At 38.3% G+C, this 12,728-nt stretch overlaps 1 protein-coding gene across 2 annotated transcripts in view; it reads right to left on the minus strand.

Annotated features, from left to right (window-relative positions):
- The window catches only part of TTC27 (tetratricopeptide repeat domain 27), a 246,620-nt gene that overhangs the window by 225,236 nt on the left and 8,656 nt on the right, over window positions 1–12,728 (minus strand). For both annotated transcript variants that reach the window (XM_020972342.2, XM_020972341.2), the window contains exon 2: window positions 7,779–7,956. In XM_020972342.2, coding sequence (XP_020828001.1) covers window positions 7,779–7,956 — 178 coding nt within the window. The remainder of the gene's footprint in view (window positions 1–7,778; window positions 7,957–12,728) is intronic.

Below are 12,728 nucleotides of genomic sequence, written 5' to 3' on the forward strand. Positions count from 1 at the left end.
CAAAGAAAACTACATACTCCAAATGAATAATGCTTTCAATACATTTTAACAAATATTTATTAAGTACATACTAAGTGCAAGGCACTATGCTGGGGAAACAAAAGCACACCCAAAACAATACCAGCCTTCAAGAAGCCTACGTTTTAAAGGGGGCGAGGTGTAGGGGAAGGAACATGCACACAAATAAAAAATTAATACAAAAAAACTTCAAGATGTCAAGAACAACTAGAGAAATCAGAAGAGTCTTGAAAAATGAGGTGGCTAGCAATTGAGAAGGGCCTTGTAGAAAGCTAGAGAGTCTAAGGTGGAGAAGCTAAGAGGAATACAGTTCAAGCTTGGGAGAGAATCTATACAAATGCATGGATGTGGTAGATAGAATGTTAAAGTCTAGGGAACAACTAGTAGTGTAATTTTTCTGGAACACAGAATGCATGTCAGGGATGAATATGAAGTCATTTTAGAACAGGAAGCTGGAGCTAGTATGTATCCTATACTGGTTAGGGATATAATTTATTCATCTCAGACTAGTTTATTCTTGTTCTAAATACAATTATAGAAAATACGAGCCAAAAAAAAAGAGTCAAAAGTCCTATTCTCTGTATACTGAGGTAGCAGCTGCCCACATTGGGAAAGTCCGAGAGACAACAATTAACAACTTTGATACAGGAAATTTATTAGAAAAAATACCTAGTTCCACTTCCGGGAAGATGGCGGAGTGAAAAGGTAGCCACTCTCACTCTTCCCTATCAACCTCTGAAAACCCAGAAAATATCACCCCAGGAAAAAACCCTGGAACAACTGAACGAGAGGAAAGACGGGGAGCAGCAGTGCAGTAGCCCAGCAAACGGGTCTCCCAGTGCCTCAGCAAAAATAAGGGAGGCAGAACTACAAGGGGCCCCAGTGGGATAAGTACCCTGCAGCATTCTGAAAGGAGGTGAAGAAAACAACCTAAAGGCTTCCTAAAGCCCTTGCTGATTCCAACCCAACACCAGGTGAGCTGTGGAGCCCTGAGCCTCCAATTGTGAAGAAATCCTGAAGCCCAGGTGGTAGAGCCAAACACCAACACCTGGACCTCCAGTGCCTCAGTGAGGGGGGGGAACCGGTGGAAACCAGCTCAGAAAACCACCAGGTCTCACTCCACCCAAAGGAATCTCCAGTTAGCAGGGAGACAACACTGCAGGGGCCCCAGGCAGATTAAACACCCTGCAGCACCCATCTAAAAGGAGCTGAAGAAAGCTAAAGGAAAGGAAAAGCAGGCAACCTAGAATTGCCTGAAAGTTCCAGCCTTGCTGATTCCAGCCCAACACAAGGTAAGCTGCCAGAACCTACAGCCTCCAAGCCAGCCCCAGCAGTGACCAAGACCTAGGCTCCCAACACAAGAAGCTTGGGTCAGTACCCTATGTTCCCCAGCAGGAGAGCTCAATCTCTTTAAAGGGCAGGGAATAAAGAAACACCATGAGTAAAAAGAAACATACCATAGATTCATATTATGAGAAGAGTGAAGATCAAGACAGAAATTCTGAAGAGGACAACATTGTCAACAAACCCACATCTGCAACAACAAAAGGGAATATGAACTGGTCTGAAGCCCAAAAAGCCTTCTTAGAAGAGCTCAAGAAGGATTTTAATAGTCAAATGAGAGAGGTAGAAGAGTCCTTCAAAAATACAATTGGCCAATTGGAAAAAAAAATACACTGAAGAAAACAAGTCCCTAAAAAACACAATTGGCCAATTGAAGAAGGAAGTACAAAAACTAACAGAAGAAAACAATCTGTTAAAAACTAGAATTGGACAAATGGAAACTAATGTCTCTATGAGAGAGCAAGAATCAGTCAAACAGAAACAAAAAAATGAAAAAAAAATGAAAGTAAAATACCTCATCAGTAAAACAACCGACCTGGAAAATCGATCAGGAGAGACAATTTAAAAATTATTGGACTACCTGAAAATCATGATGAAAAAAGAGCCTGGACAGTATCTTTCAGGAAATCATAAAGGAAAACTGCCGAAGTCCTAGAACCAGAAGGGAAAATAACCATAGAAAGAATCCACCATCACCACCTGAAAGAGATCCCAAATTGACAACGCCAAGGAATATAATAGCAAAATTCCAAAATTACCAGATGAAAGAGAAGGTGCTGCAAGCAGCCAGAAAGAAACAATTTAAATATCATGGAACCACAGTCAGGATTACACAGGACCTTGCAGCTTCTACATTAAAAGACCGCAGAACATGATATTCCTAAGGCAAAGGAGCTTGGAATGCAGCCAAGGATCAATTACCCAGCAAAAATGAGCATCATTTTTCAAGGGAGGAGATGGATATTCAACAAATAGGAGACTTCCAAACTTTCCTGATAAAAAGACCAGAGCTCAACAAAAAATTTGATCTTCAAGTACAGGACTCAAGAAGGACATAAAAAGGTAAATGGGACAGAAAGATACAATATGTTGTTAATGGGGGGGGTGTTTAAACCCCTACAAGGGAATATGACACTTGCAACCCTTGAGAACTGTATTGTTATTACACCATGTTAAAGGAGTATACATAAAGAGGGTGGATATTAGTTGACTTTGATGTAATGATAAAAAAAAATCTAAGTGGGTTAAATGGATCCAAATAAGTGGATCAATCTGATCTTAGAAAATGTACTGAGAAAGGAGGAGGCAGACAAGGGTAAATTACATTACAGGAAAAGACACAAAATCCTATTACAGCAGAGGGAAAGAAGGGGGGGAGCATTGTTTGAACCTTACTCTCATCAGATTTGGCTCAAGAAGGGCATAACATAATCAGTTAGGTATAGAAATCTAACTTGCCCTATAGGCAGTAGGAGGGAAAAGGGGAAAGAAAGAGGAGGGAAAAGGGGAGGGGGAGAAGGGAGGGAAGAAAGTAAGAGTAAAGGGGAAGAAAAGGGAAAGGGATAATAAAAGGGAGGAGGGACTGAAGGAGGCAGTGGTCAAAAGCAAAACACTAGTGAAGGGGGGGAAAGGAAAAAGGAGAAAGAAAAGCATAAATGGGGGGAAAAAGGATGGAGAAAAAGACACAGATAGTAATCATAACTGTGAATGTGAATGGGATGAACTCTCCCATAAAACGGAAAGGATTGCAGAATGGATTAAAAACCATAATCCTACAATATGTTGTTTACAGGAAACACATTTGAAAAAGAGTGACACATACAGGGTAAAGGTAAAAGGCTGGAGCAGAATATATTATGCTCAGCTGAAGTAAAAAAAGCAGGGGTAGCAATCCTGATCTCAGACAAAGCAAAAGCAAAAATAGATCTAATCAAAAGAGATAAGGAAGGAAACTACATCCTGCTAAAAGGCACCATAGACAATGAAGTAATATCATTACTAAACATATATGCACCAAATGGTATAGCATCCAAATTCTTACAGGAGAAGTTCAGGGAGATACAGGAAGAAATAGACAGCAAAACTATACTAGTGGGGGACCTGAACCTCCCCTCTCTGCACTAGATAAATCTAACCACAAAATAAACAAGAAAGAAGTTAAGGAGGTGAATAGAACATTAGAAAAGTTAGGTATGATAGACCTCTGGAGAAAACTGAATGGGGATAGAAAGGAATATACTTTTTTCTCGCAGTACATGGCACATACACAAAAATTGACCATGTACTAGGGCATAAAAACCTCACAATCCAATGCAGAAAGGCAGAAATATTAAATGCATCCTTTTCAGATCATGATGCAATAAAAATTATATGTAATAAAGGGCCATGGAAAGATAGACTAAAAAATAATTGGAAACTAAATAATCTAATCCTAAAAAATGATTGGGTCAAACAACAAATCATAGAAACAATAATTTCATTCAAGAGAATGACAATAATGAGACAACATACCAAAACTATGGGATGCAGCAAAGCAGTTCTTAGGGGAAGTTTTATATCCTCTAAATGCTTACATAAATAAAATAGAAAAAGAGGAGATTAATGAATTGGGCATACAACAAAAAACTAAAAAAGAACAACTTAAAAATCCTCAACTAAACACTAAATTAGAAATATTGAAAACCAAAGGAAAAATTAAAAAATTGAAATTAAGAAAACTATTGAACTAATAAATAAAACTAAGAGCTGGTTTTATGAAAAAACCAATAAAATAGATAAACCTTTGGTTAATTTAATTTAAAAAAAAGAAAGAAGAAAACCAAATTACTAGTATCAAGAATGAAAAGGGTGAAGCTACCACCAAGGAAGAGGAAATTAAAACAATAATTAGGAATTATTTTGCCCAACTATATGCCAACAAATTTGACAATCTTAGTGAAATGGATACATATTTACAAAAATATAAATTGCCCAGATTAACGAAGAGGAAGTAAAATACTTAAATAACCCCATCTCAGAAAAAGAAATTGAACAAGCCATTGATGAACTCCCTAGGAAAAAATCTCCAGGGCCAGATGGATTTACATGCGAATTCTATCAAACATTTAAAGAACAATTAATTCCAATACTATATAGACTATTTGGGAAAATAGGTGAAGAAGGAGTCTTACCAAATTCTTTTTATGATACAAATATGGTGTTGATACCTAAACCAGGAAGAGTCAAAATAGAGAAAGAAAATTATAGACCAATTTCTCTAATGAATATAGATGCAAAAATTTTAAACAAAATACTAGCAAATAGATTGCAGCAACTTATCACAAGAATAATACACTATGACCAGGTAGGATTTATACCAGGAATGCAGGGTTGGTTCAATATTAGGAAAACTATTAGCGTCATTGAGCATATCAACACCAAACAAACCAGAAACCACATGATCATCTCAATAGATGCAGAAAAAGCTTTTGATAAAATACAACACCCATTCCTATTAAAAACACTAGAAAGCATAGGTATAAATGGAGTCTTCCTTAAAATAATAAATAGCATATATCTAAAACCTTCAGCAAGCATTATATGTAATGGGACAGGCTAGAAGCATTTCCAATAAGATCGGGGTGAAACAAGGATGTCCATTATCACCACTGTTATTCAATATTGTACTGGAAACTTAGCTTTAGCAATAAGAGAAGAAAAAGAAATTGAAGGCATTAGAATAGGCAAAGAAGAAACAAAGCTATCACTCTTTGCAGATGACATGATGATATACTTAGAGAATCCTAGAGAATCAAGTAAAAAACTACTTGAAATAATAAACAACTTTAGCAAAGTTGCAGGCTATAAAATAAACCCACAGAAATCATCAGCATTTCTATATATTACCAACAAAGCCCAACAGCAAGAGATAGAAAGAGAAATCCCATTTAAACTTACTGTAGACATTATAAAATATTTAGGAGTCTACCTCCCAAAACAAACCCAGGAACTCTATGAACACAATTACAAAACACTTTTCACACAAATAAAATCAGATCTAAATAATTGGAAAAACATCAGTTGCTCATGGGTAGGCCGAGCTAATATAATAAAAATGACAATCCTACCTAAGCTAATTTACTTATTCAGTGCCATACCAATCAAACTACCAAAAATTATTTTATAGAGTTAGAAAAAATAATAACAAGATTCATTTGGAAAAACAAAAGGTCCAGAATATCAAAGGAACTAATGAAAAGAAATGCAGGGGAAGGTGGCCTAGCAATTCCAGATCTTAAATTGTATTATAAAGCAGCAATCATCAAAACTGCTTGGTACTGGCTAAGAAATAGGGAGGTGGATCAGTGGAATAGGTTAAATATGCAAGACACAGTAGTCAATGACTATAGTAATCTATTATTTGATAAACCCAAAGACCCCAGCTTCTGGGATAAGAACCCACTCTTTGAAAAAAACTGCTGGGAAAACTGGAAAAGAGTATGGCAGAAACTAGGCATAGACCCAAATCTCACACCATATACCAAAATAAAGTCAAAATGGGTTCATGACTTAGATATAAAGGCTGATACCATAAGTAAACTGGGAGAACAAGGAATAGTTTACCTATCAGATCTATGGAGAACAGAAGAATTCATGACCAAACAGGAGATAGAGAACATTATGAAAAGCAAAATGGATTATTCTGATTACATTAAATTGAAAAGTTTTTGCACAAACAAAGCCAATGCAACTAAGATTAGAAGGAAGGTAGAAAATTGGGAAAGAATTTTTACAACCAGTCTCTCTGTAAAGGCCTCATTTCTAAAATATATTGAGAATTAAGACAAATTTATAAGAACACAAGCCATTCCCCAATTGATAAATGGTCAAAGGATATGAACAGACAGTTCTCAGATGAAGAAATTAAAGCCATCTATAGTCATATGAAAAAATGCTCTCAATCGTTATTGATTAGAGAAATGCAAATCAAAACAACTCTGAGGTACCACATCACACCTATGAGATTGGCCAACACAACAAAAGAGGAAAATGATAAATGTTGGAGAAGATGTGGGAAAATTGGAACACTAATACATTGTTGGTGGAGTTGTGAAATGATCCAACCATTTTGGAGAACAATTTGGAACTATGCCCAAAGGGCTACAAAAATGTGCATACCCTTTGATCCAGCAATAGCACTTCTAGGGCTATATCCCAAAGAGATCAAACAAATGGGAAAAGGACCCAATGTACAAAAATATTATAGCAGCTCTTTTGTGGTGGCAAAGAATTGGAAATTGAGAGGATGCCCATCAATGGGAATGGCTGAGCAAGTTGTGGTATATGAATGTAATGGAATACTATTGTGCTATAAGAAATGATGAACAGGCTGACTTCAGAAAAACCTGGAAAGACTTATACGGCCTGATGCTGAGTGAAGTGAGCAGAACCAAGAGGACTTTGTACACAATAACAGCCATGTTACGCAATGACTAAGACTGTTAAACTGAACCCTTCTCAGCATTAGGAGGATCTAAGACATCTCCAGAGGCCTCAGGATGGAAAATGCTGTCCACATCCAAAGAAAGAACTATGGAAGTCGAATCGCTATCACTTATTTTTACCTTCTGTTGCGTTTTGTTTCCTCTTTTTGATGGTTCCTCCTATTGGTTTTAATTTTTACTTACAACTTCACTAATGTGAAAATATGTTTAATAGGAATGCAAATGTAAAGACTATTATCAGATTGTGCGCCCTCTTGGGGAGGGTGGGGGGGAGGAAGAGGGAGAAAATTTTTCAACTCAAAAGCATATGGAAGTGATTGTTGATAAATCAATAAATTAATAAAATTGAAAAAGAACAAAAAAGAAAAAATACCTAGTGAACCAACAATACAACATTGGAGCATAAAGGAAAAAACTCCAAAGGAATGTCATGGGTGAAACACATCCTTATCAGAAAGAAGAAGAGGGCTATGGAGAGTAGAAGCAGCAGCAGATCTTGTTATTTACTTTAAAGAAGTGAGCTAGAAAATGAAGGAGTTTCTGGTGGATACTAGGTGCAGAATAATCAAGCACTAGCATAATAAATTTTTAAAAATGCAACCAAAGAAACACGGCTTCTCCTATAACTTGTTATAGAATTTGTTTCCCAGTGCAAAGGAAGGATAAAACAAAGCTGACATATTTGTTCAAAAAATGTATACCTGAAGGCTGGGTTCTGTGACACCAAGCACTCTTACCCTGAGCCTATGCAGCAAAACAAAACAAAATCTAGGTTAGATGCTGCAGAAATCTCAAACTGAGATTTTTTAGGCAGCACTCAGAGATCCAAGTAAAATGATGAAGAATGGAATTAACATTAACAATTTTTTATATAGGTTAACTACAATTCTGTTTCCACTATGACAAGGGCAGTTCAAAAAAAAAAAGTCCTACCTTTCAGTTTCATACAAATCTTCTGAACAGTCCAGAAATGTAAGAATCTGCTTTTCCAGGTAGCTGTCAATCTTCTCCTCTTTCAATATGAGTGCCGTAAAAATGTTTTGAGTAACTGTATCTAGAAAAATGGTTTCATAGTTCCCCTCTAACAGCAACTGTAAAAAGGATCCATTATCTGTAATTCAAAGATCGGGCAAATTATATGGCCATTCAACATTTTAAAAAGTCAGAAAAACAAAGAATCTATATTATATGTGTGCTCGTTAGCTATTAAATAATGGGCAAATTCATATCACCCAGAGCTATATTTCCTAGAGTAACAAAGCCACCACCATATTATAGCTATTATGAATTGCAAATTAGAAATTAAGGCCTAATTTTTATTACTGTTAAAAAAAGAGGATAGCTTTCATGTAATTTTTCTTTATTTAAATTTACCTCAAAATCATAAACTTTGCAAATAAACACAGCCTGTACCACATGAGAGGCATATTTTGTCTAAACAAAATCATCTCAACTACTACTTACTCCCAATTTTTAGGAGAAAAACTGTAATTTTCTTTTTCCATCCTACCCTCCACTCTCCCCTTGGTTATCATCAGGAGCAGGACTGCTGAAAATTCAGTTCATTTCACCATATCTTTATCAAGTGCCTTTTCTTGTGTTTGTACTAAGCAATGGAGATACAAAAAAAAAAAGTCTTGCCTTCAAGAAGTTTACAACACAGAGAAGCAGAGTAAAGCAGGGTAGGAAGTAGAGTGTGAAGGAAACAAAAGAGAGAAAAGACACAGGGGAACTAAACTGATTCCTAATAAATGAGGGGAAGACAGGACCACAGACCTGGAGCTAAAATGGACTTTAGTAGTCATCTAGTTCAAATTCCTCTTTTTACAGATTGGGAAACTAAGCCCCCAAAAGGTTGAGTGACTTATCCAAGGCCACACAAGTAATAAGAGACACATATCTCAAAACTCAAGTCCTGGGCTTTTTCTACTACATTGTACTAATTCCATCCATTGTTATCCATCCTTCATTTTCAAAGAGGACTGGATTTAAGTGAGGCAGAGTTGCATAGTCATCAGCCTTACTCTCTCTTCTAGAGTCATCAAAGTCCAGTGGCAAGGCAAAAGTCAAGACAACTGGCAATGGCCCTAGATGTGTTAGAGACCTAAAAAGGATCCATATGCTTTAAGCGGCACGTGTAACTTGAAGAGTTAACATTCTATGAAATGGTCTTATGGTCTTATCTTCAGCCGGAGGGTATCATATGTCTATACAGAAACACACACAGGAAAACAGTACCTGTGAAAAGCGGGGTTAGAAGTCTTTAAAAAGGAAACTCTGAGTTGTCAGAGAAATAACAGCCTCCTCTGGCAAAGAGAAATGGTATCAGCTAGGGGAAGCCAGGTTTCAGTCACGGTGAGAAAAGATGAAGAGCATGGGGAAATTTGCTCCCAACTGAATGAGGTCCACTGAAAGACTTTGTGGAGAGGTAGACTAAAGCATTGAATCTACAAAAGATTAGAGTTTGGCTGGAAAGAGGTAAGAGGACAAGAGAGGCTAGCCAAGGGTGGAATAATAATGAATAACAGATAAAGGAAAAAGGATCCTGAGAGATAATTTTAAATGATGTGTCAAGGAATGAGGGGACAGGGCTCAGTAGGCTGAGTTTTATTAGAAAACTAATTAGTAAGCTAATCAGCCCCAAAGTTCTACTTAGAAAGCAAATGCAGGACCTTGCAAAAATGACTTCCTAGGAACTGATTACTTTCTAAAACTTCAAAGTTCATAAAAACCTAAAATGTGCCTCCCTCATGAGAGTGGCTTGTCCTATGCCACATAATCATAAAGCATCAGACACAAAACATAAGTTCATATAGCTAAAGGGCATTATGTTAGTATGTGAATTATATTAAAGCCACAACATAAATGTTAGTATTATCTTGCAAAGAGTTTTGCATGGATTATCTCTTTTCATCCTTATGACAATCCAATGAAGTAGGCCCTACAGGTCTTACTACTCCCATCTTAAAGATGAGTAAACTGAGGCTCAGGGAGGTCAAGTGATTTACTCGTAATCACAGCTAGTAATCACAGGAGGGATTTGAATCCAGATCTTTCCTGATTCCCATATACCACTTTGCCTCTCTCTAAGAAAGACACAAAGATAAATAAAATACAGCCTCTAAACTCAAAGACCTTACAGAATACCAGGGAGAATAATACAAGTTCATAAATCAATAATAATTAACAACTAGTATTTATACAATGCTTTAAGATTTGCAAAGCACTTTACATATACAGATGACCTGTGTAAATTACCTATGTGACATACATAGATACCATGTGTGATTTGTGTAGATAGCATTGTAACATATGTGCCTAACGTGTGATCTTTGATAGCAGGAAGACTGTGGTAGGCAGAGGCACAAACAGACTTACAGCAGCTCTGAGGAAAGGGCTAGATCTACCATTCCTAGCTAAAAGGAGTCCAAAGGCGCTAATTCATTGAAACACAGAATGGTCCAGATGGAATCTCCATCCTGGAAGGCACCTCCTGAGCCACCTAGCCTGACATCTGCACCTGACCAGAATGCACTCTACCACCTACCCTCAACGTAGTCATCCAATCTTTGCTTCAAAGAGCCTCCCAGCCCCCCAACCCCACTCGCGGCCTTCCCAAAGAAGCGCACTTCACTTCTGGGTCACTCCTTTTTTAGGAAGTGTTTCTTGACATTATACCAAAACTGACCTCTTTGCAACCTCCACCCACTGCTCCTAGTTCTGTCCTTGGGGATCAAGCAAAACAGATCTGCTCCTCACAGATGAGAGTCTTTCCAATTCACAAAACACACTACCATGTCTCTTTCTTCCTCAGCACTCTCCCCCATGCCACACACCCAAAACAAACACCCTTCTCTTCTCCAGGCTGAACAATTTCATCAACCAGTCTTTATATGGACTGAATTCAAAGTCCCACAACAGCCTTGCTGCCCTACTGCGGATACTCTGCAAAGCCTTTGAGAACCTTAAAGACATCTATTACAACCTTCCCACATTATAGATTGGGGGGGAGGGTCTTGAAGGAAGAATAGGGTTTTCAGAGACATTATTAGAAGGGAATTTTTTTTTTTGCTTTTTAGGCAATTGGGGTTAAGTGACTTGCCCAGGGTCACACAGCTAGTAAGTGTCAAGTGTTTGGTCTGAGGCCGCATTTGAACTCAGGTCCTCCTGACTTCAGGGCTGGTGCTCTAGCCACTGCGCCACCTAGCGGCCCCTAGAAGGGAATTTCTGAAACATGAAATGAACAAAGTCATGGAAGAAAGAAAAAAAACAGCATAATGATACCATGGATAGTGTAGTTCACCTCAAACAGATGGTTTGTGTATAAGAATGAGAAATAAGATTAGAAAGACAAGTTAAGGGATATGCCAAAGGGGCCCTTGAATACTACCCTAAGGAGTACAAAATTTAAATTTATAAGCAATCAAGAGTCAGTGAATGCTTCTGAACAGATGTGCCTTACGGAGATTAATTTCACAATAATGTATACAAGGGACTGGAACAAAGAGCACAGGATCTAAAGCTAAAAGAGATCTTACTGGTTATCTAGTCCAACTCTTTAATTTTATAGATAGGGGAAAAAACTTGTGTAAAGTCAAAAAGAGAATAAGTAGTAAGTCTTCCTAAGTCACTCAGGCTTGAAACCTAGGTGTCAACCTCAATTCCTTACTCTCACTCTCCAGCATCCTACCTGCTGCTGAGGCCTATGGATTTTACCTTTATAATAGCTCTGTCATGTGCCCCTTTCTCTCCTCTGACACTGCCACCACTGCAGTACAGACCCTCACATCCTCATGCCTGGACTACTGCAATAACCCTCTAGACAGCCTTCCTAACCCAAGTCTCTCCCTGCTCCCATCCATCCTCCACTCAGCTGCCAAAGTGACCCTTCTAAAGCAGCAGTTTTGGGGGCAGCTAGGTGGCGCAGTGGATAGAGCATCAGCCCTGAAATTGGGAGGACCTGAGTTCAAATATAGCCTCAGACCAAACACTTGACACTTACTAGCTGTGTGACCCTGGGCAAGTCACCCCAACTACCTAACCAAAAATAAATAATGAATGAATGAATAAATAAATAAATAAATAAGTAAGTAAGTAAGTAAAGCAACAGTTTTGTTTAACCATGTCTCCCCACCCCCTGGAAGGAAGGAAGGCAGGAAGGAAAGAAGGAACGAAGGAATGGAGGGAAAGAAGGAAGGAAGGAGGGAAAGGGGGGAGGTGGATTTATTAAGCATTTACTCTTGTGCCAGGCACTGGGGCTACCCTTTCCAAATACTATGTTATTTCGTCCTCACAACAACCCTGGAAAGTTGGTGCTATTATTGTTCCCATTTTTCAGTTGAAGAAACTGAAACAGAGTTTAAGCGACTTGCTTAGGGTTCTCACAACTAGTAGAGTCTGAGGTCACATGTAAACTCCGGTCTTTGACTCCAAGGGCAGCACTTTTCCGCTGCTCTACCTACATGACTCAACGTATTGCAATGTCTCCTTATCACCTTTGGGAACAAATAAAATCCTCTGGCTTTCAAAGCCTTTCCTAAACTGCCCTATTCCCTACCTCCCCAGTCTTCTCACTTTTTATATCCCTCCCTACCTCCTAAGGGGGAGGGGGGGGGCAGCGGCCTCCTGGCTGTTCCTCAAGCAAAATATTCTAATACTCTTCTAACTCCAGGCATTTTTCACTGGCTACCCCCCACAAAGGGAATGCATTTCCTTTTACTCTCTACCTACTGACTTTCCCAGCTTCCTTGAAATCCCAGCTAGAATCCCACCTTTCCTGATCCCCCTTAATTCTAGTGCCTTCCTTTTATTGATTCTTTCAAATTTATCCTACAAAAAGCTTCTTTATACATAGTTTGCATGTTGTCTCTCCCAGGGGAGCTC

The sequence above is a fragment of the Phascolarctos cinereus genome, unplaced genomic scaffold (assembly GCF_003287225.1).
Source record: "Phascolarctos cinereus isolate Bilbo 61053 unplaced genomic scaffold, phaCin_HiC Scaffold_2;HRSCAF=192, whole genome shotgun sequence".
Taxonomy (NCBI): Eukaryota; Metazoa; Chordata; class Mammalia; order Diprotodontia; family Phascolarctidae; genus Phascolarctos; species Phascolarctos cinereus.